The sequence below is a fragment of the Cottoperca gobio genome, chromosome 7 (assembly GCF_900634415.1).
Source record: "Cottoperca gobio chromosome 7, fCotGob3.1, whole genome shotgun sequence".
Classification (NCBI taxonomy): domain Eukaryota; kingdom Metazoa; phylum Chordata; class Actinopteri; order Perciformes; family Bovichtidae; genus Cottoperca; species Cottoperca gobio.
In genome coordinates, this window is record NC_041361.1 from 6093222 (window position 1) to 6117535 (window position 24314).

Genomic DNA, 24314 nt, shown 5'->3' on the forward strand with positions numbered 1-24314 from the left:
ATCTTATCTACATATAAATACATGGAACAGACGGAATAATGCACTTATTTCAACTTTAAATCCACTTAAAAACATTTTATTATTCAGTAAAACTTAAAAAAGAAGTAATATCACTGCATAATTTTAAAAGGGATTCAGGTTTAACATGCAACATGCACGTTCATAATAATACTAATATTGTTTATGTTTTATTGTCTTTTCCACAGCAGATCTTCCCTGCAGTTCCTCAAACTTTGTGTTTTCAGATTCCAAGTCTTTCATGGTTCTCCCACAGCCAGGCGTGGTATTTGTTTAACATGTGATCTTCAGGTTTCACCTTTTAACATAAAAAAAAGAAGCAATAAAACATCTGAATAGGCATTAATGAACATTACAAAACTAACGCAATACAACACAGTTGAGATTAGACTGACCTCTTTCCACTCGTCCACACAGAAGATCCTATACGAGTCGTTGGCGTACTTCCCAATACCATGCAACTCGATGGGGTAACGCCACTGTTTAGTTAGATATTCATCTACACAGGAGAAAAGGGATTGTGAGCTTTTTCTGGCTACTTATATTGCTTCATATAGTTTGAGTCTACAAATCTATAGTAACAACATTAACACACTTCAGACAGAACTGGATACTGTAACCCATCGCATATAAAAAAAGACAAGCACATTCACCTGAGAAGCGTATAAGTGTTTTGGCTCTAAGCTCATACAAGCCAAGAGGCTTCATAAGTTCAGACAGGGGCTTCCAGTCGGCCTCCCGGGTCACCTCTGCAGATGGGAAACGCTCAAAGAACTGCCACAGTACAGGTATGGCCATCTTGCCTGGAGTATTGTAAAAAGAGAAAGGCTAGATTTGAGTCCTGGTTGGTACTAGTACTGTTGCAAATTAAATGTGTGCATGTTGGATCTTACCACTGGTCTTATTCAGAAAAATGGTGGCTACCAGGAGCTTCCAGGGGTCGTGGAAAAGGGTTTCCTGTACGAGGTTGTAGGGTGAGCGAGGGGGTGTCCACTTCTTGAAGGCCTTCCTCCTGGGTGGGCTAAGACCTGTGTACGGATAGTGTACATGTTTCCCTTAATGTTGAGTTTACTTTATCTCACATACAAATATACACAAGCTTTCTTTTTGATTTGTGTATTAACTTAACCATTTTAACATTACCATCTCTGGGGGGTTTCCTGCTAAAATAGGGGCTTGTTTTCCGTTTGTCTTCCCCGTTCTTGGACTCTAGGCAGACAGGAAACAATTATGTATATAAAAAAACAAAACACTAATTTGTTATGACACATAATGTCAGAGGTCCCCATTTAAGGAAGTCACATGATCACTTGAGGCAGGGAGGATAGCAGAGCACTCCCACCTGGAAAGAACCCCCCCCTTCCCCCTTCCCCCAGGAGTAATTACTCCATATGCTGCCTTCCTCCCTTTGTTCTTTCCCTTTGACCTCAGCTGTTTGTGTCCTTTAAGTGAATTTCCGTATTTAATATTTGATTTACTTATATTATCGCACACAATTTTGGTTTATATGATAGCCATAATGTTAATACTTTTTTTTCTTCTCTTTGCAGAACTTAAAACACACACACATGCAGAAACGCAACCACACACACACAAATATTTGTATGCATGAAATTATAAAAGGAGAATAAATTAATGTAGGGAGGCACAGTTGGGGGCTTTTTCAAATACTTTGTGGGAATTCAAATGGAAGTTTTGCGGTTACTTATTGGTTCTTTTGATTTTTTTATATATTCATAACTGGAAGTGAAGAAGAAATGTGAGGCCAGCTGGAAACTGGATAAAGAAACTATTTAAGTTAAAATGTGAAATTGGAGTGATTGCACTGCACTATATAAGATGCTGCAATTAAAATCAGTGATAAAAAAAAGAGTAGATCCAGAGAACACTAACTCAAACAGCTACTTTTACAAGCTGTCAGACACTGCATATCACACTTACTATTCTGGGAATCTCTCACTGGTGTACAGCTCCCACCAGGGGTGTCAGGTAACAACACTTCCTCATCCTTAGCATCTGCCTCCAGTTCAGAATTAAGCTTGTTGTCACCTTTGCTGTGAATCTGTATCTCATCCTCATCCTCGTTCTCAGCAGGTTCAACATTTAGAGTCGGGACAGAAGGCCACGAGTCTGCTTCTTCTTCCTTGTTAACAATGAGAGTGTGCTGTTGGTTACTGGAAGGAGTCAATCTGAGTATCTTCTCTCTCAGCTGACCCGACCTTTGAGGGCTCTTTTGCAGTTTGACATCTTTGTCTGTGGTTGAAGGTGCAGCTTGTACGCAACACTTCACCGTCGCACTTTTTATTTTTCTGTCTTTATTTTCACTTCTGAGGGAGGGTGTGGCCCTTATAGATTTATCAGGAGGGGAATTCAATATTTCTATTGCGGCTTCTGTTGCCTCCTGCTGTCCACCTGCATGTCTTTTCTTTCTTCTCCTCCGTTTCTCTTGAGAGGGGAGTAATTGCGAAGTGGTGACTACATTATCCTTGGATGCGGTGAAATCAAAGAGGTTTATGTTTAGGTTCTCTTCTCCATCTTTTAGGAGAAAAGCATGCAGGGATGCTCTTGAGCGGAACTTCTGCCCTTGGGGACTTGCACAACAGAGAGAAAAATCAATTAGACACTGATATACAGTAACTGGATCTGCAAAGCATTTAGTCATAGTTCAAGGTGTGATAAAAAAACAAAACAATGACCCACCTTGTAATGTAGACGTCCATTTTGCCTGCTGTCTTGCCTGCTTTCCGCTGCCTCACCTCTCTGATCCAGCCATGGGGCAATGTGGAAGTGTGGCATGAGTCATCCTGGTCATTGTGACTTTGGTTATTTATGTATTCACTGGTTTCCAGCTGGATATCACAGCTAGTATGCATTTTGGGAGGTGTGTGTGAGAATGTTTGTCTCAGTATTTAGTCCATTAGGGAGAAGTGTGAGGCTTCACCTTCAGAGGCTCCTGTTCTGACACAGAGTAGAATGGTTGTACAATGAGATGGCAGCTGCCAAAAAGGACCTCCTGCTGCAGTAATTGTCACAGCTAGCTGGAACAGTCTCTTACTGAAAGTGCTACGCTGTTTGACAGAACTGGTAAAAAAAAAACAGTTCCTCAGAAAGTAGTCTACTACTCTGTCCTTTCGTGCCTATCATTACAACAACATATGGATAACATATATACAGCGTAACATAAAGTAGTAAAGTATCACCATTTAAAATAGCATTGATCTAACAGATGTTGACATGATAAGCAGCAACACATTTGTTAACAAACCTCCAACTCATTGCATTTCTCACAGGAGTGCAGCCTCATGCTCTCTGTGTTGTCTTCCCGCATATTTTCCGATGTCAACATTGCAGTCAGGCTCCCAAGGCGTGTCTTGCCTTGCCTTGCCTCGCACACACAGGAAGTAGCGAGCAGATCCGAGTCTGCGCAGTAAGAGCGAATCATGAAAACTGTGCTTAGTATGAAAGCTCGAGCAAACAACCTGTTGATACGAAACCCATCAGTGCTTTTTTGCTGTTAAAAGGTTACAATGAGAGCTGTTTTAGCGTGGAAGGAAACTATTCGTGACCAATGGTGAGAGTCTCGATGTTTTTTTAATCGATGTGTTTACGCCGTCAACCTGGGCCCGATGCTGGGATGTAACGCTAGGTGGTTAGCAACGGCGGTTGCTATGTAAACTAGTGTTAGCTAGCTAGCATTAGCCCACAGCAATTCGATTGTCGTTCACATATGGCAGAGATTCTGAAGCTGGTTTGTGATTATTATATCTTAGTTGTCATGCAACATATTTGTTCTATCAAAAGTGCAGCTTGTCAGCTTTATTTTTTCGCACAATATATAGTTAGGGCTGAGCTAATGTTAAGCTAACAGTTAACCAGCTCTCATTAACGGTTAACGCCAAGTGAGGTCTGATTAGGTTATTGCTGTACATCATTGCTTGTTGTGAATGACCAAACGTTACATTTTAAGTTATGATAACCTTAGCGTAGCATATATGCTAGGTTACCTCTCTGAACCCGAGATAACAGCTTTGTAAAGAAAAACACATAACTTTATTTGCTTTATTAATGAATTCTGAGGACGCACTAATTGTAGTGCGTTGGCCTCCGTAGCAGTGATTGACGCTATAATCAGTGCTCATATGTAACACGTGTGGTCCCATCCATATAGTTAAAGAGGCTACACCTCTATGGATCAAGCATACGACCCCTCAACTCTGATTACAACTACTATCGAATAACATCATGGTCGTTTCATTATTTGACAAACGTATCAATTATTAAGGTCCTCTTCTTCTTTAGTTGGGTTTTGTGGAGGTTTCAGCCTTTCATCTGTTTGACTGAAAGGTCCGTAAATAAGTGGACCTTGTGATAAGATATTTTATTCTTCTTTTGGCATACTGCTATTTTTAATTAAACACGGTAACACATTTTTATTATTGATCAATTTGTCAATTATTTTTGTCAATTATTCTATAAACCCTTTTGTCTGTAAAAGAAAATCATACAAAATGCTTATTTCCCACAGCACAACATCTTCAAATTTCTTATCCAAAATCCAATGATACATCCAAAGATATTCAGTTTACAATTATTAAAGAAACCGAGCAAATCCTCACATCCGAGAAGCTGGAACCCATGAATGTTTGACATGTTTCCTTAATATATGACTTTAACTGTGAGGGATGATCAGTATCAATAGAATAAGTAAATAAATGAAAAACAAGTCTATTATTCTCTTTTGCAGTGTGTATGACCTTGCCTTCAAGCCAGATGGCAGCCAACTCATCATTGCCGCAGGGCTTCGTGTCCTGGTAAGGCTTTCCTGTTCTCTATGGACAAGGCACATATCTAAAGAATGCATCCATTGTTATTACATGTAATGTATTGTATTTGTGTTACAGGTTTATGACGTAGCAGATGGAGCTATTATCCAGCCTTTAAAAGGACACAAAGACATAGTGTACTGTGTGGCCTATGCTAAAGATGGTACACCACTGGATTGTTCCTTTTGTACACTACAATTTATCATGTCAGTCCTCTGCGTCTTACTAACTACTGCATTTGTCTGCAGGTAAAAGGTTTGCCTCAGGGTCAGCAGACAAAAGCATCATCATCTGGACGTCTAAACTGGAGGGTATTTTAAAATATACGTAAGTGTCACTTTAACTCATCAATGCATTATTAATTCACCCTCTGCAGTGTGTATTATTTTATATTTATTTTATTTGTTCTTTTTCCTTTAGTCACAATGACTCTATCCAGTGTGTTGCCTACAACCCTGTCACTCACCAACTTGCCTCCTGCTCTACTGGTGACTTTGGTAAGTGCACCATGAGTTTAAGTCCATATGGATTTTATATTATAAACCTAGAAATATTTGCCCCCATGGCTCACTGGACATCTGAGTACCTTTTTTTATATTTATTTTTAGGTCTGTGGTCCCCAGAGCAAAAATCTGTGAACAAACATAAAGTGAGCAGCAAAATAACATGTTGTGGGTAAGTGAAGTCTGTTGTTATATCTGTCCACATCATACGTGCACTTGTAATGTGACACTTTAATGTTGAAGGGTTTCATTTGATTGAAGGTGGACAAACGATGGCCAGTACCTTGCCCTTGGCATGATGAATGGAGTGGTGAGCATTCGGAACAAGAACGGAGAGGAGAAAGTCAAGATAGAGCGTCCAGGAGGCTCCTCTTCTCCTATCTGGTCCATAGCCTGGAACCCATCTAAGTTAGTCTTATTCAATTATTGCTGCATAAGATTGTAGGACAAAATAGCACGATATTTTAACTTCACCAATTTATTCAATGTAATGCCTCACTCATCCATGTCTCCACAAGTTTAAGTAGTGATGTGCTATCGAGAGTATGTTGCATTTGATGTAAATAGCTCGTGTAGGGCCAGCAGGTGGCAGTGGTCAACCAGGGAGTATTGGAACTTTTTCTGCGAGGTAGAGGAATGTGATTCCTTGGAGCAGCTGTCTAAGTTCTTTGATGCCCTATACAACCAAAGTCAGGAGTACAGCTGTAGCCCTGACAGAGGACTGCAGAACAGGTTAATTGAAGGAAAAGGGCCACAGAGAAGATGAAAATGTGCAGGAGGAAGGTTAAATAGGGCAGTGATGAGAGACAATAACAAGATGTTATAAACATGGTCATCACAGGGAGGTCAGAGCTTGAGGTCAGCCAGGGAATAGTGTCTCTTAAATTGCGAGGGATTCAGTATTTTATTTAATTGTTATGGGAAAGGACTTGACCATTTGTCCACTAGCTGAAGGGTGGCCTCTCTGCTTTTATCAACACCACGTCATCATTTCCTAAACAACCAAAGCCTCGTCAGCACAATATGTTGACATATGTACTTATGCCTAAAGTACTTTTTGTTGTATTTTCACAGGGATGAGCACAATGACATTCTTGCTGTTGCAGACTGGGGTCAGAAGCTGTCCTTCTATCAGCTCAGTGGAAAGCAGGTGAATACCACAGGCCTATGGAATAACAATCCAAAAATACCATATGGTATGCCTAAGTACAACCAACATGATGACATGGCAATGTACATATAATGTACAGTATACAGAGTCTTACTCAAACAAATGATTTCTCCTCTGCCTCTTCAAACTGTTTAACATGACGTTTAGATGAATAAATATAGGCAGTCTCATTACTTTGCTTGGGAAATACCATAAGATGAATAGCACTTTGAAACGCTTAACTGCTGAATGTATGTGCTATCACTTGCTTCAGCTATAATAAACAAGAAAACTCGTTTCCAACATATATGGTATTGGGAACGCTTTACAGTGTTTAAGACCTGTGTTTCCTGTTGTAATCAGACTGTCAGGCTCTATTGAAACCATAACAGTACATTGGAAGTGATCCTGCTCTGCTTTAATGGCCCCCCTCACTGTCCCTCCTTCCTCCTAAATTCCCTGTGGGCAGTACCGTAATTATAGACAAATATGCACTGTTCATTACTCTGCCGTTTTGCCTTGGCTCATATATTGTCATCGGCCTATTTATCTATTTAAGTGAACATTCCGTTTTTTATTACAGCACTGGGAATTGTTTGCAGTGAAAGAAAAATAAGTTTGGATTGTTGGCCAGCTTTTTTCCACAGTGAGGAGAAACAGATGCACAGAGTTGAGGGACTCATGTGTTGTGCAAATGGTCTTTGAACATTAATACAATAGGGGTTGTTTGAATCAGACAAAAACAGTTGTGTCTACCTTTCCATCAAACACTCAAAGGGACGGTTGTACTGTGGACTTTGATGTGTGTCGACCCAGACAGTGGGAGGTGTTGGCCCAGGCCCCCCCGGGTACTGAATATGAGAAATATTGCTTTTATTCCTCTTCTGTCTTTGTCTCTCTCAGATTGGAAAAGACAGGACTCTCATCTATGACCCTTGTTGCGTCAGCTACTTCTCCAAGGGCGAGTATATAGTCATGGGGGGCTCTGATAAACAGGCCTCCCTCTACACTAAAGATGGCGTGCGGCTCGGCACCATTGGAGAGCAGAACGCCTGGGTGTGGACGTGCCGGGTTAAGCCTGATTCCAACTTTGTGGTGGGTCCACAACCTGTGAAGCCATATGTCTGGAGAAGTTATCCCTACCCTTAAATAATAGTGCGTGTCAAAGACGAGGGGTAGAACATTGTAATGAAAACCACTGATAAAGCTCAGACCTTATATTCAGAGTGCCAGTCTGCATTTGAAACATGTTCTTGATCGGATTTAGCTACACAAGACATTTTATTTAGCAGCAAACACCATAGCAACTTTTCCTTTCACTGTATTTAACTTAAAGTGATGGAGCATAAAATAGAGAATCTGCTGTTGGCAGTTTGTCTCAGTTCTACTGTGTAGATGCTTTAACAACAGGAACAGTTTCCCACTCTCAGTCTTTTCTTAGAGGTGTTAATAGGATGTACTGCTACATTGTTATCTCTTATCTAGGTGTTGGGCTGCCAGGATGGGACCATCGCCTGCTACCAACTTATCTTCAGTACAGTTCACGGCCTCTACAAGGATCGCTATGCTTATAGGGACAGCATGACTGATGTCATTGTCCAGCACCTCATCACTGAACAAAAAGGTGCTCTTTTGCTTCAGCAACAGGATATTGAGTTTTATAATAGAGGACCTATTATGATGCCAATGAGATAAACTTCACCAATACCTTTTTTTAATGTATTTGTAATTTTTCATATCAACCATATCTGTCCTATCAACATTCATCCAATTACTACTTTGTAAGGGTTTTTCAAATGGTGGATAACTCATTTTAAAATTCATATACAAGGATTGCATTTATTTATATAAATATATATTTTTATATTTTTTATTATTATTATTATTTTTTTACACACACACAAGGAAGAGCAGCATGACAGCACAGCTGGGTTGTAACAATCAGCCCTGAAAAAAACTAATTCAACAGGATGCATTAGCTAAGATAATACAACTTTCCCTCCTAATATGACCGCTCTCTTCCTTCATTTCCTTCTTTCCCTAGTGAGGATAAAGTGCCGTGAGCTGGTGAAGAAGATCGCCATCTACAGAAACCGTCTTGCTATCCAGCTGCCCGAGAAGATCCTCATCTATGAGCTCAATTCAGATGACTCCTCAGACATGCACTACCGGACCAAGGAGAAAATTTGCAGGAAGTTTGAATGCAACTTGCTGGTGGTCTGCTCCCAGCATATCATCCTGTGTCAGGTCAGAAGAGATGTAGTCCCGTCGTAATCGTGCAGTATAATGCTCATAATTCAAATGTGCTTACTTAAAATGTCTTGCTTGCTTTTTCCTACAGCCTGTTTGTGTGTTGGGTCTTTCCTCACGTAATGAGACAAACAGTTTTCCTTAAGTTATGTTTCTCAGACAAAACTTTGCTGACCTGAAGTGACACTGTTTCTTTGTAAATTACACTAATGCACACTTGACAGATTGCGCAAGAGGCCGTAGAGACATTTGAGCACTATTATCATGATGTAAGCAGTGTGAATCATCAGTGTTTAGCCATTCAACACTACCCCAAACAGCCCAGAGAAAAATGATAATATCATCATGAAATTGCTGGTTTTCCAGATGTTTCTGCCTAGTTTGAAAAAGGCTCCAGCTGTGCATGTGTTCTGCAGGCTCTGTCTCTCTCCCCTTCTTAACCCTCTTCAAACGTGATAAAGTAAGACAGTTGAATGAAGGGGATGGACCGCAGTGTGTTGAACCAGTGGGTGTCTCTCGGGGTTCCTCTCTGCTTCTTGTCTCTATGTGTTTGACAGAGGCTGATAGGGAGGAGGAGCAGCCATAACACAGAGGTTATTTCCTTTTAAATCTGTGTGTGTGTGACAGAGGTGCTTCAGATCTCTCTCTCTCTCTCTCTCTCTAACAGGCATGCCTGTGTTCCATGCCTGAGACATTTTTTAGACCATATAAATGAGCTGTGTTCGTATGGGCTGTGTATATATGTGTCAAATCACATAATTGTTTATCTTTATAGCATTGCTTTCTGATGTTGAGCTACACTTAGCAGTGTTTAAAAGAGCCACATGCTAAGATTAGTTAGAAATGTAAACGTGTGTTTAAATAAGGTACGGGTGAGATTAACAGTGTGAAGTAATTACAACGGTATAATTTGATCATACTGAACCAGTCTGTGTTTTATGTGTTCAATGTAATTGTGGTCTCACCTTTCCCACTCTGCTCTTGTGCAGGAGAAGAGGCTCCAGTGTCTGTCTTTCACCAGTGTCAGGGAAAAAGAATGGGTGATGGAGTCTCTAATTCGCTACATCAAAGTGATTGGTGGGCCGCAAGGCAGAGAGGGTCTACTAGTGGGGTTAAAGAATGGAGCTGTGAGTATTTTGAGGAAATGCATTCCCACATTAAGTAACCTTAGAAATGCTGGTAGTCCACTGACTGTCAACATAAAAGAAAAAGCTTTCTTCTTAAGACGAGATTTATTTGTATGTGTATTGAATATGTCTTCCTTTTTATTATAGGGTTTACATTTATTACAACTAGCTTTAGTTCTGATGTTTTAATCAGATTTTTGTTCTGCTTGTTGTTTTTGTGATGTAGATCCTGAAGATATTTGTTGACAACCTGTTTCCCATCACTCTGCTGAAGCTGTCAACTTCAGTGCGCTGCCTCGACATGAGCGCCTCCCGCAATAAACTAGCTGTGGTGGATGAGCACAACACTCTCCTAGTGTATGACATCAACAGTAAAGAACTGCTTTTTCAGGTCAGCAGTCAGAGGAGAGGGTTATGGGTATGATGGAAGAACCTAACCTGGCATATTTTAAAATTATTTCCAGCAGTGCAATGTGATGGAATAAAATGGAAACGTGTATGTGTAATAATTTGCATTAGGTACAGGTACACATCTTACTCATGTGCTCCTGTCTGTCACCACTAGACCCAATTTCCCCCCTACCCTCCCTTACCTGCCTCCTCTCTTTTGCTTTGCACTCCCTGTAGGAGCCTAATGCTAACAGCGTAGCTTGGAACACTCAGTGTGAAGACATGCTGTGCTTCTCTGGCAATGGCTACCTTAACATCAAGGCGAGCAACTTCCCTGTACACCAGCAGAAGATGCAAGGCTTTATGGTCGGCTACAACGGATCTAAGATCTTCTGTCTTCACGTCTATTCCATGTCTGCTGTGGAGGTGCCTCAGGTGTGTAGTATTTTGTCAGCCCGCCCTCGTCTTGAGGCAGTGACGATGTTCCATGTGGTCATAATGTAGAAATGAAAGCACACGATTGCCAATGGTCAGTCTTAAATATCATGATATTTTTTGTTTTTATATTCAGTTATTGACACAGATATAAGGTACATACTCTTAAGCTATCATTTTGTTGGTGGTCCTCTTCTTATTTATTGATTAGTTTGCTGCATTTTTCACAATGTAACGTTTGTAATGCTTTTGACAATAGTGTTGTTGCTCTGCCCAGTCAGCTCCCATGTACCAGTACCTGGAGCGGAAGATGTTTAAGGAGGCCTACCAGATAGCCTGTCTGGGTGTGACAGACAGTGACTGGAGGGATTTAGCGACAGATGCACTGGAGGGACTTGACTTTGACACCGCCAAGAAGGCGAGTCAGACACAAACGAACTCCTCATTTTACTACTTTTATCCAAATGTACCTTGCTTTTACCTTAACCTTACTCTTAGGCTTTATGTCATCTGCATACACTCAGCACTCATCTACAGCATGTACCGTACATTACCCAGGCAACAGATGTAAACTAATATTCACATTAAATCTTTGAGGCAGAATTTTGAAGAAGCTGGTACTGCAAAAGAAAACCTAAAACACCAGGTTCTCAGAGACCTTCCTCTAAATGATTTCTTGTCTTACTACTTTCAGGCCTTCATCAGAATCAGAGACCTGCGATACCTGGAGCTCATCAATAGCATTGAGGTAATACCTACTCTTAAGAAAGGGGGGAAAATCCTTCATTATTGAAGCCAAGTTTGTTTTTTGTTTGCAGAATTTTTGCTCCAATGAGAGCCGACGTCATTACATTTAGATAAGGCTTCGGGGGACACTAGGTCATTCACAATGTCTATGGTCAACATTTAATTGCAAGGCTTTGATTAAAAATCTTTTGAACAAGAGAGGAACCTGTATCCTCAACGACCTCCTCGGGACCAATACACACACACACACACACACACACACACACACACACACACACACACACACACCCAAGCAAATATATACACACAGCAAAGCACACACATGTTCCTTGACAGAGCAGAGAAAAGTCTGTTTCAACTTGGCCAGTGCCAGGAGAAGGTTTCTGCTCTTCACACTTTTGAAAAGGGGGAAGCACACTTTGAAAGACTTCTTTGAAAGTGTGCTTGTTTTCAGTGATATTAAATATTCTTTTAATGTATTCCATCAACATTTTATTTGTTCTCTAATTTCGTTATAACTGATTGTGTAAGAGTTTAGTGTGTTCAAAAGTGATTGCATCCAGCAAGCCAATAGATTTGAGGGCCTTCTGTGTTTTTTGACTCAGTGTGTGTGAGTGAACACACGTGTTGTGTGTGTGTGTGTCAGTGTGTATACATTCATGCGCGTGTTTATCTATGCACACATGCCAGTGTTTGTGTTGACTGATTTGCAGGAGCGGAAGAAGCGGGGTGAGAGCGACAATGAGCTGTTCCTGGCAGACGTCTTTGCCTACCAGGGGAAATTCCACGAGGCAGCCAAGCTTTACAAACGTACTGGCCATGAATCCAGAGCCCTGAGCATGTACACGGACCTGCGCATGTTCGAGTATGCCAAGGTGATTGAATCATCGATTTGATAAAAACACACACATGCATGTACAACATATAACATATCACTATGGACAGAACAACCTGGAAAGCGCTGCATGTTTTTAGGGTGTAGAACATATGTTTTTCCTCATCGTGTGCACTTATGCCAAGTTGGGGCCCTGCACTGTGTTCAAACGGCCGCCCTTTACCGTCTGTCTTTCATCTCCTCGTATATCACTGGAATCTCCAAATATATCATCTGATCAGTACACACACACACACACACACACACACACACACACACACACACACACACACACACACACACACACACACACACACCACACTTATACAGACATATCCCAGCACAACACAAGGGTAAATTACACACATAGTTAGCATTGTAAATGGAGCACAAATGGAGAGAAATAAGGCGAGCATCTGCTTTTAAGTTGATACTTTGATGAGGAGGTCAGTTGGAGTTGAGACAAATTCATGTTTTATTATGTTTACATATGGGGTGAGGGGGCACTTTGATCGTCAGCATTACATTCCCATTGCTGGAGCAGATACAGCTATGACACAGCTAAGACTTGTTCATGTGTATTTCTGTGTGCGTATGTATCAGATTGTATGTGTGTTTGATGTGGCTGCTGTATATTTATGTGGCTGTGTGACCATCTGCTCCTACAGGCTGTTTGTTTTAGGTGGGATGGACACCGGAGGGCTAGCCGCCTGCTGTTTGTGTGACTCTCTTCCTCTCGTTTTGGCCTTGACCCACATGGTTCTGGCTGTCTGAACTGGACTTCTCTTGCTCTCCTTTCAGATTAACTGTGTTACAAACATTCCTCGCTTATCATCAGTGTTGATGTGGATTTCCCAGTTATCAATTGCTATGTTAGTGAGTTTGTAACTGTGTGAAATGACTGTGTGTCTTCTTGCAGGATTTTCTTGGAGCGACAGACCCTAAGAGCTCTCGGATCCTGATGACCAAGCAGGCAGACTGGGCTAAGAGCAGCAAGGAGCCCCGGGCAGCAGCGGAGATGTACCTGTCAGCAGGAGAACATCTCAAAGCCATAGACATTATAGGGGAACACAGCTGGGCAGACATGTAGGTGTCACTCATTGTATGAAACATTCTAGATCTGTCCTCCACCATAACATACACTGTTATTCCTGTTTAACCTTTTCTAAACTGCCTTTTTAGATTTGTGTGTGTGATTTCCCCAAATCTAAAATGTAATCCAATATACTTTAAGCACTTGTCCATTACTACACAAAAGGCAGTAATGTTGTCTTAATGTGCTTATTATACTGTCTGTAGTGGAACTCGCACTCTTTTGACTTCCAAGGTTTCTAGACATTAATTGAATACTCTAACATTAGTGGAAGAACAGACAGAAGCAACATACAAAGGGCCCCATTTAAACCCTGATGTAGATTTAAATCCTTAACGCCAAGTTTGAATCTGATACAGATGCATACTTAGCCATCAACTAAGCCATCGAGATGCTTCAATCATCGTATTTTACTCCTCATTCTATGGGTTCAAGTTGCTCTCAATTCAAAAATATGTGTTGCTTATATTTCTTACTCTACTTGGATGTTTGACCCTCATGTGCAGACAGTTGTATTTGCAGATCTTGTAGGCTACAAGGCTGTGTTCACGTTCATCTGCTGTGGGAGGAAACTTCCTCTGTGCTCACCTTGAATCTTAAGTTTTGGCAATCATGGTCCAGGGATATATGATATGCTGACTGAAAGCTATGATGGCTAAGAAAGTACATAGGGAAGTATTACCTTCCTGTTAACGTTCACTCATACATGCGTACTAGTGGGAATGAGGGGTGTGAGGCACACTGATAAGCCAGTTGTCTGGTGTTCATATCAGAACTCCCCTCTGACTCCATCCGACCTATTATCTGCATGGTGCGAGTCTCCTGTGGTGCTACCAGTGGGTCAGCACTATAAACACTGCAGCTGAACACAGTTAAAACACTTTAACCTCAATCCCTTTCAGCTAGTGACCCTGACTGGTTCATATTCTTTTTTTTGGGCTCATGAGCATCATTTAATACAACGGACCCCCATGTAAAGGTTTAACTGCGCTTACCCTCTCCGTGTGTGCTTATTCCTCTCTCCTCTCATCCAGGCTGATTGACATCGCTCGTAAATTGGACAAAGCCGAACGTGAACCGCTGGCAAAGTGTGCATTCTACTTCAAGAGGCAGAAGCACCATGGCTATGCCTCAGAGACTTATTCCAAGATGGGAGACTTGCAGGCTCTAGTGCAGCTGCATGTGGAAACCCGGCACTGGGAAGAGGTCTGACATTATTAATACACACAGGAGGCACACCTGCTCCGCTCATCATGACTTATATATAGAGTCCCCTAAGACAGTCGCATAAATACAATGTGAACCACATAGGACTGTGCTAAATAAACTGCTGTGGTACTCAGAAACCCATATCATAAACCACTGGATGTTCAAGTCACCACAGCCAAACGCTAACAATAAGACAATGATTTCTTACACTGACACACTTAAACAACACACACACACACACACACACACACACACACACACACACACACACACACACACACACACACACGTGCTAATCATTCAGCTTTTAGTGAATGAGAACCACAAAACACTCTTCGCACTGAACAATACTTAAAGCACCATTCTGCTTCCAATCAAAAATCCTCAAACAAGATTTTTTTTTTGCATTTCTTTATTCAATATGCGGCCTTTAATCGAGTTACAGAGATGCACATTGGTGAATTGGCATCTGAAACAGACGAGCTAAAAACAGAACATCAAATCACGATCGCATGGTTTTCCTGGATATTTATTTGATCCTCAGAGAGAAAAAGAGAGAGCGAGGCAGAGGCTGAGAGAAGAACTGTTAGGCTTTATGTGCTTCACTGGGGGAGGTGGACACCAAGACGGGACAGAGTAACAGAGTTAGAAAATTGGCCGTATGGATGCTATTCACTGCTCCCGCTCTTCTCCTCAACCTGGGATTTCTTTAAATGACTTTGGGCTCACAGCCCTGGGATACAGACACAGACTCTTTACTGTCTTGCAGTTGTTACTGTATGAGATGACTAGTGTGTGTTTCTTGGCTCCAGTTTTGCTGCAGGACATTTAGATTAATCAGTCACTGTGACGGGCACTTTGTGTCATTAGAGCACTTCAACAGCTCTTTATACCCTGTTATTCAAACGGCGTAAGAGCTGCAGTTGTAGTTCTAATTGAGTGTGAAATCAACTTGGCTCATACACTTTACTTTGCTCTTAACTCATTAATAATGCTGTATTGCAATGTTTTGACTGGAAGTAATGTGTGTTTTTCTAAATGTGTGGTAAGTCGTATGTCCCCAATCAAGTTCAGTTGTAATTACTCAGGGCAGTCTGACGCTGTTCTCTATATAGTACAATCTGTCAACTTATCACATATACTGCGTTACATCTCTCTTCTTTGTTCTCACCTGTCCATTTCTCAGGCCTTCTCACTGGTGGAGAAGCACCCCCAGTTCAAAAATGATGTCTATGTGCCTTATGCTCAGTGGTTGGCTGAGAACGACCGCTTTGAGGAGGCGCAAAAAGGTAAATCTTTTACCTTTTGGTCAGCCTATTTAGGACGCTCCAGTGTATTACAATCAGTCTTTTTTTTTTTTTTTTTTTTTTTTTTTATATAAATGCACATTTCCAGGATTATTTCAGTGAACATCCACAGCCAATGTTTACATATGGAAGTGATAAAGCCCGGCCAGCTCTAGACGCAGACATTTTCCCTACTTCCTCGAGATTCACTGTAAAACATGATCCTCTTTGCTGGAGCAGAGCAGCAGAGCTGCCTGTTAACTGAATGACATGCATGCATGCCTCTAATCACCAGTACTACAAGCAGCTCTGATGATGATTACCAACTGTAACCATAGTTATAATCAGCTCATAGATTTATAATTATGATCTCAGCAGGCATATTTCTTCTTCTACATAATCTTCCTCTGCCTGTCTCGCCATGGAACTCATGACTGAACAGGCCTGATTGTATTGGAGCTTGCTTATGGTCATGCTTATTTGCTGATTGTGTGTATTTTAGGCAGGCTGTCATACAGTATTGTGTTACTAGTGATTGTTTTTGAGTCTAAGATTGCGGCCTGTCTCCTGTCCACCGCGCTGGTACTTCTCAATGACAACTTTGAAATAGTTAACACCAGGCCGACACCTCAAAGCTGTTTGATGCTAGATGCTTTTCATTAACCAGTGTCTTTAGTTTGACGATACCTTTCAATAGTTGTCATATTTCTTAGTTCATTCGTTCACACTCTTGCTAAAACTGCACATTGGATCACTCCAATTTAGTCTTAATTGAAAAAGCTAAATTCACCTCGTTTAAATATAAAGCTGACCGTTTTACAAAGTGTAATCAATTTTATGATATAAACTTGATTACACGTGGCAAAATACACGTCGGTGATTGAGGTTACAGTTGTCTCTGTCATGTGAATTAACTTTTGCAACACAAAAGTGTACTTGTTTGGGAGCTTTGGCGTGAAAGTGTTGGGAACGACTGCTGCGCTCTGGATCTTTGCCAGCTTGTGTTTTGTGTTTCTGTAAGGAGGAAGGAATGGGTGTTACTTCCTAACATTAATCAACAGCAGCTGAATCTGGTTTTTTATCCCGTTAGGTAGTCTGATAAATATTTGCCACTAATATGTCCCGACCCCCACTGTGGTTGCAGGGGCAGGGTCACCGGTGGGGTCGACTCCCTAAAGCTGCTTCTAATTACCCGCTTATAGGAACATGAAGAATAGCACACATGTTTGTTAAGGCTTTAAAGTCAAAGTGCTTTGGTGTATGATATTAAGGAGCAAACTAGTTATTAGCTATTACGTGTGGAAAAATTAAGAAAACTTTGTCGTGTGTGCGTTTTTTAGGTGCAGTGAAATTCTGTAATATAATAACCCAATCGTAAAAAATTGCTAATCGGGGGTGATTCTTTCCAGATGTGTGACTATTAATGCATCCTGTTGAGTGTGCATCAGACATTTAAGTTTTGACCTACACTTTTCATAAACACACACGCTCGCTTTTGTATTTTTATTGATATGATACAAGTTCTTGAAAGCTATGTTGTATGTCTGTTTTTAAAATCTTTGCCAAACGGGACCGGAGAGGCAACACCGCTGTAAAGCTGTATTTAAAAATTAGAAAGCACTTTCTAATCAAACTAAAAAGTTATAACACTTAGCCTAGTGTTTGGTTGTGAAATAATATCAGGAAAGTAAATTGCAAAAACACCACAACAATGAAAACTTGGCAAAGATGTCACCCCAACAATCAATCAATCAATAGTGGAGGATGTCTTAGATTGGCAGCTGGGCACATCATAACAATCCATCAATAGCAACTTCTTTCTTTCTTTCACAAGCATTTCACAAGGCAGGGCGACAGAACGAAGCAGTTAAAGTCCTCGAGCAGCTTACCCACAATGCAGTGGTGGAGAACAGGTTCAACGATGCAGGGTACTATTACTGGATGCTATCTATGCAGTGTCTGGACATCGCTAGAGGTGAGACCCATTCTTATTGTTTGTACTGTAAAGCTTGATGCATTCATTGTTTCCTACTAATCATTGTTGGTCCGTCCGTGTATGTTTGTCTGAAGCAGAAAGCGAAGACCAGAGGGATGAAATGCTAAAGAAGTTTGAGCGTTTTCAGCATCTTGCCGAGCTCTACCACGTCTATCGCTCCATTCAACGCTACACGGTGAGAATGTGATACTTTGTCAACCCTAATCTTTCATAGCCAGACCAGACAAAAGTGGGGGGAGGCCTTAGAAATCAGGAGGCAGCCATATGATTGGCTGTCAGGTCGAAAGCGCTGGAAACAGTACCTGCTATGTGGTTAGGTTTCTGTTTGGGTACAAACACATTCATGTTCCTAATATAATTTTAACTTGAAGTATACTGACAGCCCACTCCGTTTCTGCCCTCTTTTTAATCAACTTTTGTACTCCAATTTCTCGAGACCGCTGTGGGTTTGACAAGGAGGAGGTCTGGCTCTGCAAGATTATGTCAATCCCAAAAAAAGAGACTCGGGGTAAAGGACAAATGAAAACATGCGCAGAGGTTGTTAGGTAAAGGGTGTTGTGTTCAGGTGGAGATTACTGAAAGGGAATTTAATCACCTTGCAGTAATCAGAAACCACCTTTTATTAAAGTTTGGGAAGGTAACATTGGAGAAGCAAGAAGAGTAAACTAGATTTTTTTATTTATTTATTATCCAACCAAAAAACCCAGATCAGTGTTGCATCTCTTTTCCAATGAAAGAAGCTAGCAGCACTAGCAAGACGCTATATCTAGGGAAAAAGTTGGCAAATGACAGCAACACTTACAGCCGGTCCCTTCAGGCCTCCCTCCAAAGCCATTCCCCCAAAGTGATCATGATGAACGTAAACAACAAACATGGCTATTGTTAGTACTGACAGCTGTCAATCTCGCAGCTTGTGGAAGACTCCGGCGACGCGCAGTTAGTGCACGGGCAGAGTGTGCGCAGGCAGGCTGGTAGATTGACAGGCAGTTCTACAGTCCTGCGACACCCACAAATACCAGATGTTTTTTTTTTTTTTTGTCAGAGCATTTCATTTCTTGACTGAACTGTAATTACAGTCGGGATGTAGAGTATTTCAACACATATAAAATACATTACCCGCCTAAAGGTTAAGGTTTTACTTAAAGGTTGACTGACAGAACATTTCTGATGAGCATGCTACACATAACTGCTCATAGAGATAGACATGCCCTTTTTTATGCAACAGGCAAAATGGTTCACTTCCTGAGACCTCTCTGATCCCGTTCACCATGGTAACCAGTTGTTTGATTGATCATGATGACTTCTTCGACAGTGGTCTTCTCCACGCTCCCAGCCCTAACCTACTTACAAACGAGCAATCTCTGGCTATGAGCACTCATGGGTGACCTGGCCTGTGTCAGTGTCCTCCGTTTGTTGTTTCAGCGTTCTGCTGGTCACAGCTCTGCAATGGAGAGGCATCGCTGTGATCCAGACCAGAGCAGGAAACCTCTATATCTCACCTTAACTCTCCTGGGCAGGCACTATATATATCAATTATCTTTTGGGATAAAGGGCTGTTAGTGATTGCTTCACCTCTAAATAGTGAGTGGGGCACTATGTGTTGGGATGAGGCACTATAAAGGGTTTTAGACCAGACTACAATATGAAACAATTCAGCAGGGGAGTAGGAGAAGTGGAGGTTTTAAATCAATGTAAGCCACCCAAATATTAATACATATTTTTGCAAACTGTTTTTTATCTCCAGGATGAACCCTTCAGTTCCCACATGCCAGAGACACTCTTCAACATCTGCAGGTTCCTTCTGAACAACCTCACCAAGGACATTCCACCAGGCATTTCTAAAGTGTATCCTTCCATTTGAGAAAGTTGTCCAAACACAGCGTTCGATATCAAGCAAATATTTTTAGAAGAAAGTATTGTTGGACCCTTCCTCTCTGGGAAAACTCTCAAGAACAGACATGCCAATCGAGACTGGCAGAGACGGTGATGATAAAGTGGCGGAGAAGAGATGGAAGCAGAGAAAAAACGGAAGAGTTGAGGAAAACATGCTGCTGCTGAGAGAAGTGAAAGAGGTGTTGATGGGGAGGAGGAGAAGGTGCCAGCAAGAGGCACATTCTCCGTTATCTTAACAAATGCTTGGATTAGTCAACTTTGTGCATACGCAAACATACATAAACACACTAAATAATGCGCTTTAATTTGAAATAATACTCACACAGCCACACAGACAAATCCATGAAGTCCCACACAGTGAAGGCAGAGCATGAGGGAGGAAGGCCCAGCCGTTGAGGAGGAAAGCAGCCGAGCAGCTGGGATCCTGAGGTGAAACTAAGGTGTTCCAAAAACTTTGAACTTAGATTTATAGACCTAGCCGGGATGCAGTGGACTTGGTTTGAACAATTAAACACACTGTCACAGAAAGGCTGCACTAAACAAGCTTCACAATAGCAGGACGCTCATTTATCAACAGCCCCAGCCGTGGAACAGAACTGGGTGTGTGGGTGGAGCTGGAGAGTAGCTCAGTGGAGAGGAAAGGAGAGGAGTGGTGTTAAGTTTTAGGTGGTGGAGAAGTGCCAACGTGGCGCTTTTGCAGCTGCATCTCATTGACCTGTCGTTCCCCCTCTCTGATTGTTAGGAGAACAGCACTTTCTCTCCATACAAATACAAATAAGCAACCATTTCCACAACTCAAAACACAAAAACAGGCACACGCACCAAGGTATTACTTCCAACTTGGCGTTCAGCCAATGTTGCTGGCTCAGCATGGCTCTTGTTCTACTCATCTCAAGTTTTTTTTTAGAAATGAGGGAATACACTGCACAGTTATATCTATTTATAAATGCACAACAATCTAAATGTTTCCACAACTTGGAAGAAGATATCTAGAAATCAACGTCCTTGTTCCAGCTGTTCCTCCCACATTAGTTTTCCTTAATCTTCTTCTCAGTAACACCTTGTATGCGTTGGCCAAGCAGAGTCGAAGACTGGGTGCATATAAGCTTGCCAGGTATTCCTACGAGAAACTCCAGGAGCTGCACATTCCCTCGCGCTTCCAGGAGTCCATAGAACTGGGCAGCCTCACCATTCGCTCCAAACCGTTTCACGACAGCGAGGTGTGTTTTTAAAGAGTTGCATGTACATGCTGGTGTATTCAAATAGTTCTTAAATACTCTTAATTATTTGAGTAGTTACCGCCGCCCTGTGCTCTTGAGTGTGTTGGTTAAACTTCCATGTGTTTACCGCAGGACCTTATTGAGGGCATGATGTGCTACCGCTGCTCCACCAACAACCCCCTACTGAACAACCAGGGGAGCGTGTGCATCAACTGCAGGCAGCCTTTCATCTACTCGGCTTCATCATATGGTCAGTGACATACGAACACATGGTGTGCAGCATTTGCCAGACGGGACTCCATTTGTGTTTGTAATGGTAATGCAGCGGATCTCCTTGTGTACAGAGGTGTTGCCTCTGGTGCAGTTCTACCTGGAGGAGGGCATCAGTGATGAAGAGGCTGTCTCTCTGATTGACTTAGAAGTTCCTCACACGGATGAGAGTGATGCACGCTGGAAGGATATGGACAACGGTGGTATCCTTTGATTATGTAGCTGCATATAAACACACACACAGAGTAACAGATGACTCACATTCTTTGTATGAATTATTAACTCCTCACTCTGCTGGTCCTGAAAGGCTGCATCTCTGCCCTTACACACTGCACAGCTCTTCAAAATGAAGCATGTGACTCTCCTCCGCCTTGTGACAGTTCTAAGAAGCTGTTTAGTCTGCGTTGGCCTCGATTCTGTGCTGGTGGGTAAGCTGTCAGAGCTAAGTCATCTTAGCCCTTGAGCTAATAAGGTTAGCGAGGCTCTCCTGTCTCATCTTAATGACACTAACCCTCCAAGAGCCGTAGCCACAGCCCCAGTGCAGGGATTAACCTGCATTAGCCGGCAGACACTCAAGGGCACTGAGGTCTGCTCTGTTCTTCCACAGTCATGACTTGACTGACAGGCACGACTGATCGGCATTTTGAACACACTCACTTTTAGAATAGTCTCAGAGGGATCATTTTATAAGGGTTCTTCCTGTCTTGAAAATATATAATTACAGAAAACCCATGACAAATAAAATATGATGTTGAAATGTGTGCATTGCTTGAGCTATTTGTTCTCAATAACGCCAATCAGAGCTGCAGGCTTTGAGGATGGATGATGGTTTGGATGATGCAGAGGAAGACCCATTTACAGCCAAAATGAGCTTTGAGGTAAGAAAGGACAGACGAGATGAGGCGATTTAATATTCCACCTGCTGGGCTAACCAGCTGGAGCGGGTCGATGAACGGGGTCCATAATAGAATGTGGATGTGTTCGTGTGTGTGTCCAAACAGCAGGGGGGCTCGACCTTTGTCCCCGTCAAGGTGAGTTGTTCGGTGCTGCGCTCCATGAGCAGGAGGGACGTCCTAATCAAACGCTGGCCCAGGCCGCTCAAATGGGAATACTTCCGCTCCCTGCTGCCCGATGTGAGCATCACCATGTGCCCCACCTGCTTCAAGGTACAGCATTTATAAGACACATGGCGAGTAGAACCTGGTGTGAACCACAGATGAAGCTTCATGTTGGCTGTACGGAAGCCCTGAGAGGCAAGTGAGAAAAAAACATTTTGGTGATTGAGTTTCTAATTCTTGTCTAAAAAGTTTTCTCTCCTGTGTTTAAGACTTAAGAACAGTTGACATATTTTTTGTAATTGTAATACTCAACCACAAGAGGCTGACGTCCACCACTACCATAAACTTCTATATAAAAAGTGGACATCGTCACTGTGACCTCACCCATTGTTTTGTGAACTGCAGATTTTAAGACTTTTGCAACTAAAAGAGAGACACTGAAAGGGTTAAAGTTCTTAACTAAACTGGAAAACGCTATGTTAGCCGCACCCTGAAGCATATATTGCTTTATCGTCTATTTACTATATATATATATATACTAAATATATATACTAAATTAACCTCTTGCTGTATAGAATAAGACATGCAACTAGCGATTGAGACCATAAACTTGTCAGGAAAATGTTTACTGAGGTAAGAAGTCGGGTCATTTTCTCAGACTTATACATACGGACTTCTTTTGGCACCCAGTGGAGTCGCCCCCTGCTGGATATTAGTGAGAATGCAAGTTTAAGGCACTTCCACATTGGCTTCCCTTTTCAGACCCGGAGGTTGCCACTTGACCACTGCCCCATGTTCTAAATGGGACTAAAACATTTATGTTTTCTTATAGGCGAGTTTCAATTTCTCCATGCACTCTCTTAAGACAAGGTATTTATACTGTGTGGTAGCAAGGTATGTAACTTTAATGTCATGTCTTTCTTATGGCTAAAAAACATTTTTTATTTAGAACATATGGTTCACATATGGCGCACTTCAGCTTCTTGTGGACAGAATTAGTATTACAACAAGAAAACACTTTGAATTTTGAATTTGAATTGAACAAAAATTCACCTGGTAAATGTTGTCCTCCTGTTTTACAGGCAAAACAAATGTAATTTCAGAAATGTAGGAAATATAATGTTTTCCCCCCCTGTTCATAAGTCATAAACACAGGAGTTAACACTTGCCTCTCACGGCTTCCGTATGCTCATATAGTTAACATTTCTTTTCAGATCTGTTTGTTCTGAAGTTCCTATTTTTGTATTTCCTCTTAGATGTTTCACAGTGAGGATTATGAGCTGCTGGTGCTTCAGCACAGCTGCTGTCCTTACTGTCGCAGACCCATCGATGAACCAAACTGATCTACTTGAAAACATTTAAATGTTGCAGACATGCAGTTGATTTTCTGACATTTCATCATTATTCTTTTTGCACTGTAATATACATAGACATCTATTTATCTTCCAGGTACTGTTAGCGTGTTGCATGCTATTCCTTAAGCTCTCTCAGTAATACCTGTAGTGTTTGTGTGTTGGTCATTAGAGAGTGTAAGAAAAGTGCACCATCAGCCAATCAACCCAATCGGATTATTAGGATCAGATTACATTGATCTGTCATCACTTAAAAGGCAACATGGGTGTACAGTGTAAAGAACACATTTATTTAAAAAACACTATTTTAACCTAATAGAAAACATGTATTTGTTGTGTAGAAGAGCAGATGCCTATAAATGCATTCCACAGGCTTGTATACGGAATATGTTTTATAACCGTATAGGACATGTCGTCTGTTGTTTAGTTACGAGAATGTATTTTTTATATTGTTACAAAGGGAAAAAAAACAAACCTTTTCAATAAAATATTTTTGGTACTTTTTATTACTCTGGGTTTTCTTAATGATATTACAAAGCAATAATATTTACTCCTTACTCTTTTAGATTGAACTTCAGGTTTTTGTGTCTCTAAAAAAAAAGGGATGTGGATTGAGAGTG

The 24314-nt window shown here is 41.5% G+C and overlaps 2 protein-coding genes across 5 annotated transcripts; one reads left to right on the forward strand and one right to left on the reverse strand.

Moving 5' to 3' along the window:
* Positions 1-106: 106 nt before the first annotated feature.
* mbd4 (methyl-CpG binding domain protein 4) lies at positions 107-3578 on the reverse strand. 2 transcript variants are annotated; one of them, XM_029435811.1, is made up of 8 exons: positions 3284-3578; positions 2719-2976; positions 1960-2609; positions 1162-1227; positions 912-1046; positions 672-821; positions 414-517; positions 107-316 (listed from the first exon to the last, which is right to left on the reverse strand). In XM_029435811.1, exons 2-8 carry the CDS (start codon positions 2889-2891, stop codon positions 242-244), a joined length of 1353 nt encoding a protein of 450 aa, XP_029291671.1. In that variant the 5' UTR covers positions 2892-2976; positions 3284-3578; the 3' UTR covers positions 107-241. The 2 variants fall into 2 exon arrangements, with proteins under 2 accessions (XP_029291671.1, XP_029291670.1); XM_029435810.1 differs by having other exon boundaries at positions 2719-2971; positions 3284-3577.
* Positions 3395-24200, forward strand: ift122 (intraflagellar transport 122 homolog (Chlamydomonas)). Of its 3 annotated transcripts, none has more exons than XM_029435780.1 (29): positions 3395-3589; positions 4763-4829; positions 4920-5004; positions 5090-5168; positions 5262-5338; positions 5450-5516; positions 5606-5752; positions 6419-6494; positions 7398-7589; positions 7980-8118; positions 8539-8741; positions 9734-9871; positions 10098-10262; positions 10499-10696; positions 10974-11114; positions 11391-11444; positions 12157-12318; positions 13237-13403; positions 14445-14616; positions 15806-15908; positions 17740-17880; positions 17976-18076; positions 19646-19746; positions 20849-21014; positions 21147-21264; positions 21359-21487; positions 22086-22162; positions 22286-22450; positions 23599-24200. In XM_029435780.1, the coding sequence occupies exons 1-29, from the start codon at positions 3546-3548 to the stop codon at positions 23683-23685; spliced, it is 3561 nt and encodes a 1186-aa protein (XP_029291640.1). In that variant the 5' UTR covers positions 3395-3545; the 3' UTR covers positions 23686-24200. The 3 variants fall into 3 exon arrangements, with proteins under 3 accessions (XP_029291640.1, XP_029291642.1, XP_029291643.1); XM_029435782.1 differs by having other exon boundaries at positions 3396-3589; positions 17979-18076; XM_029435783.1 differs by lacking the exon at positions 3395-3589 and adding an exon at positions 4321-4362.
* Positions 24201-24314: the final 114 nt, after the last annotated feature.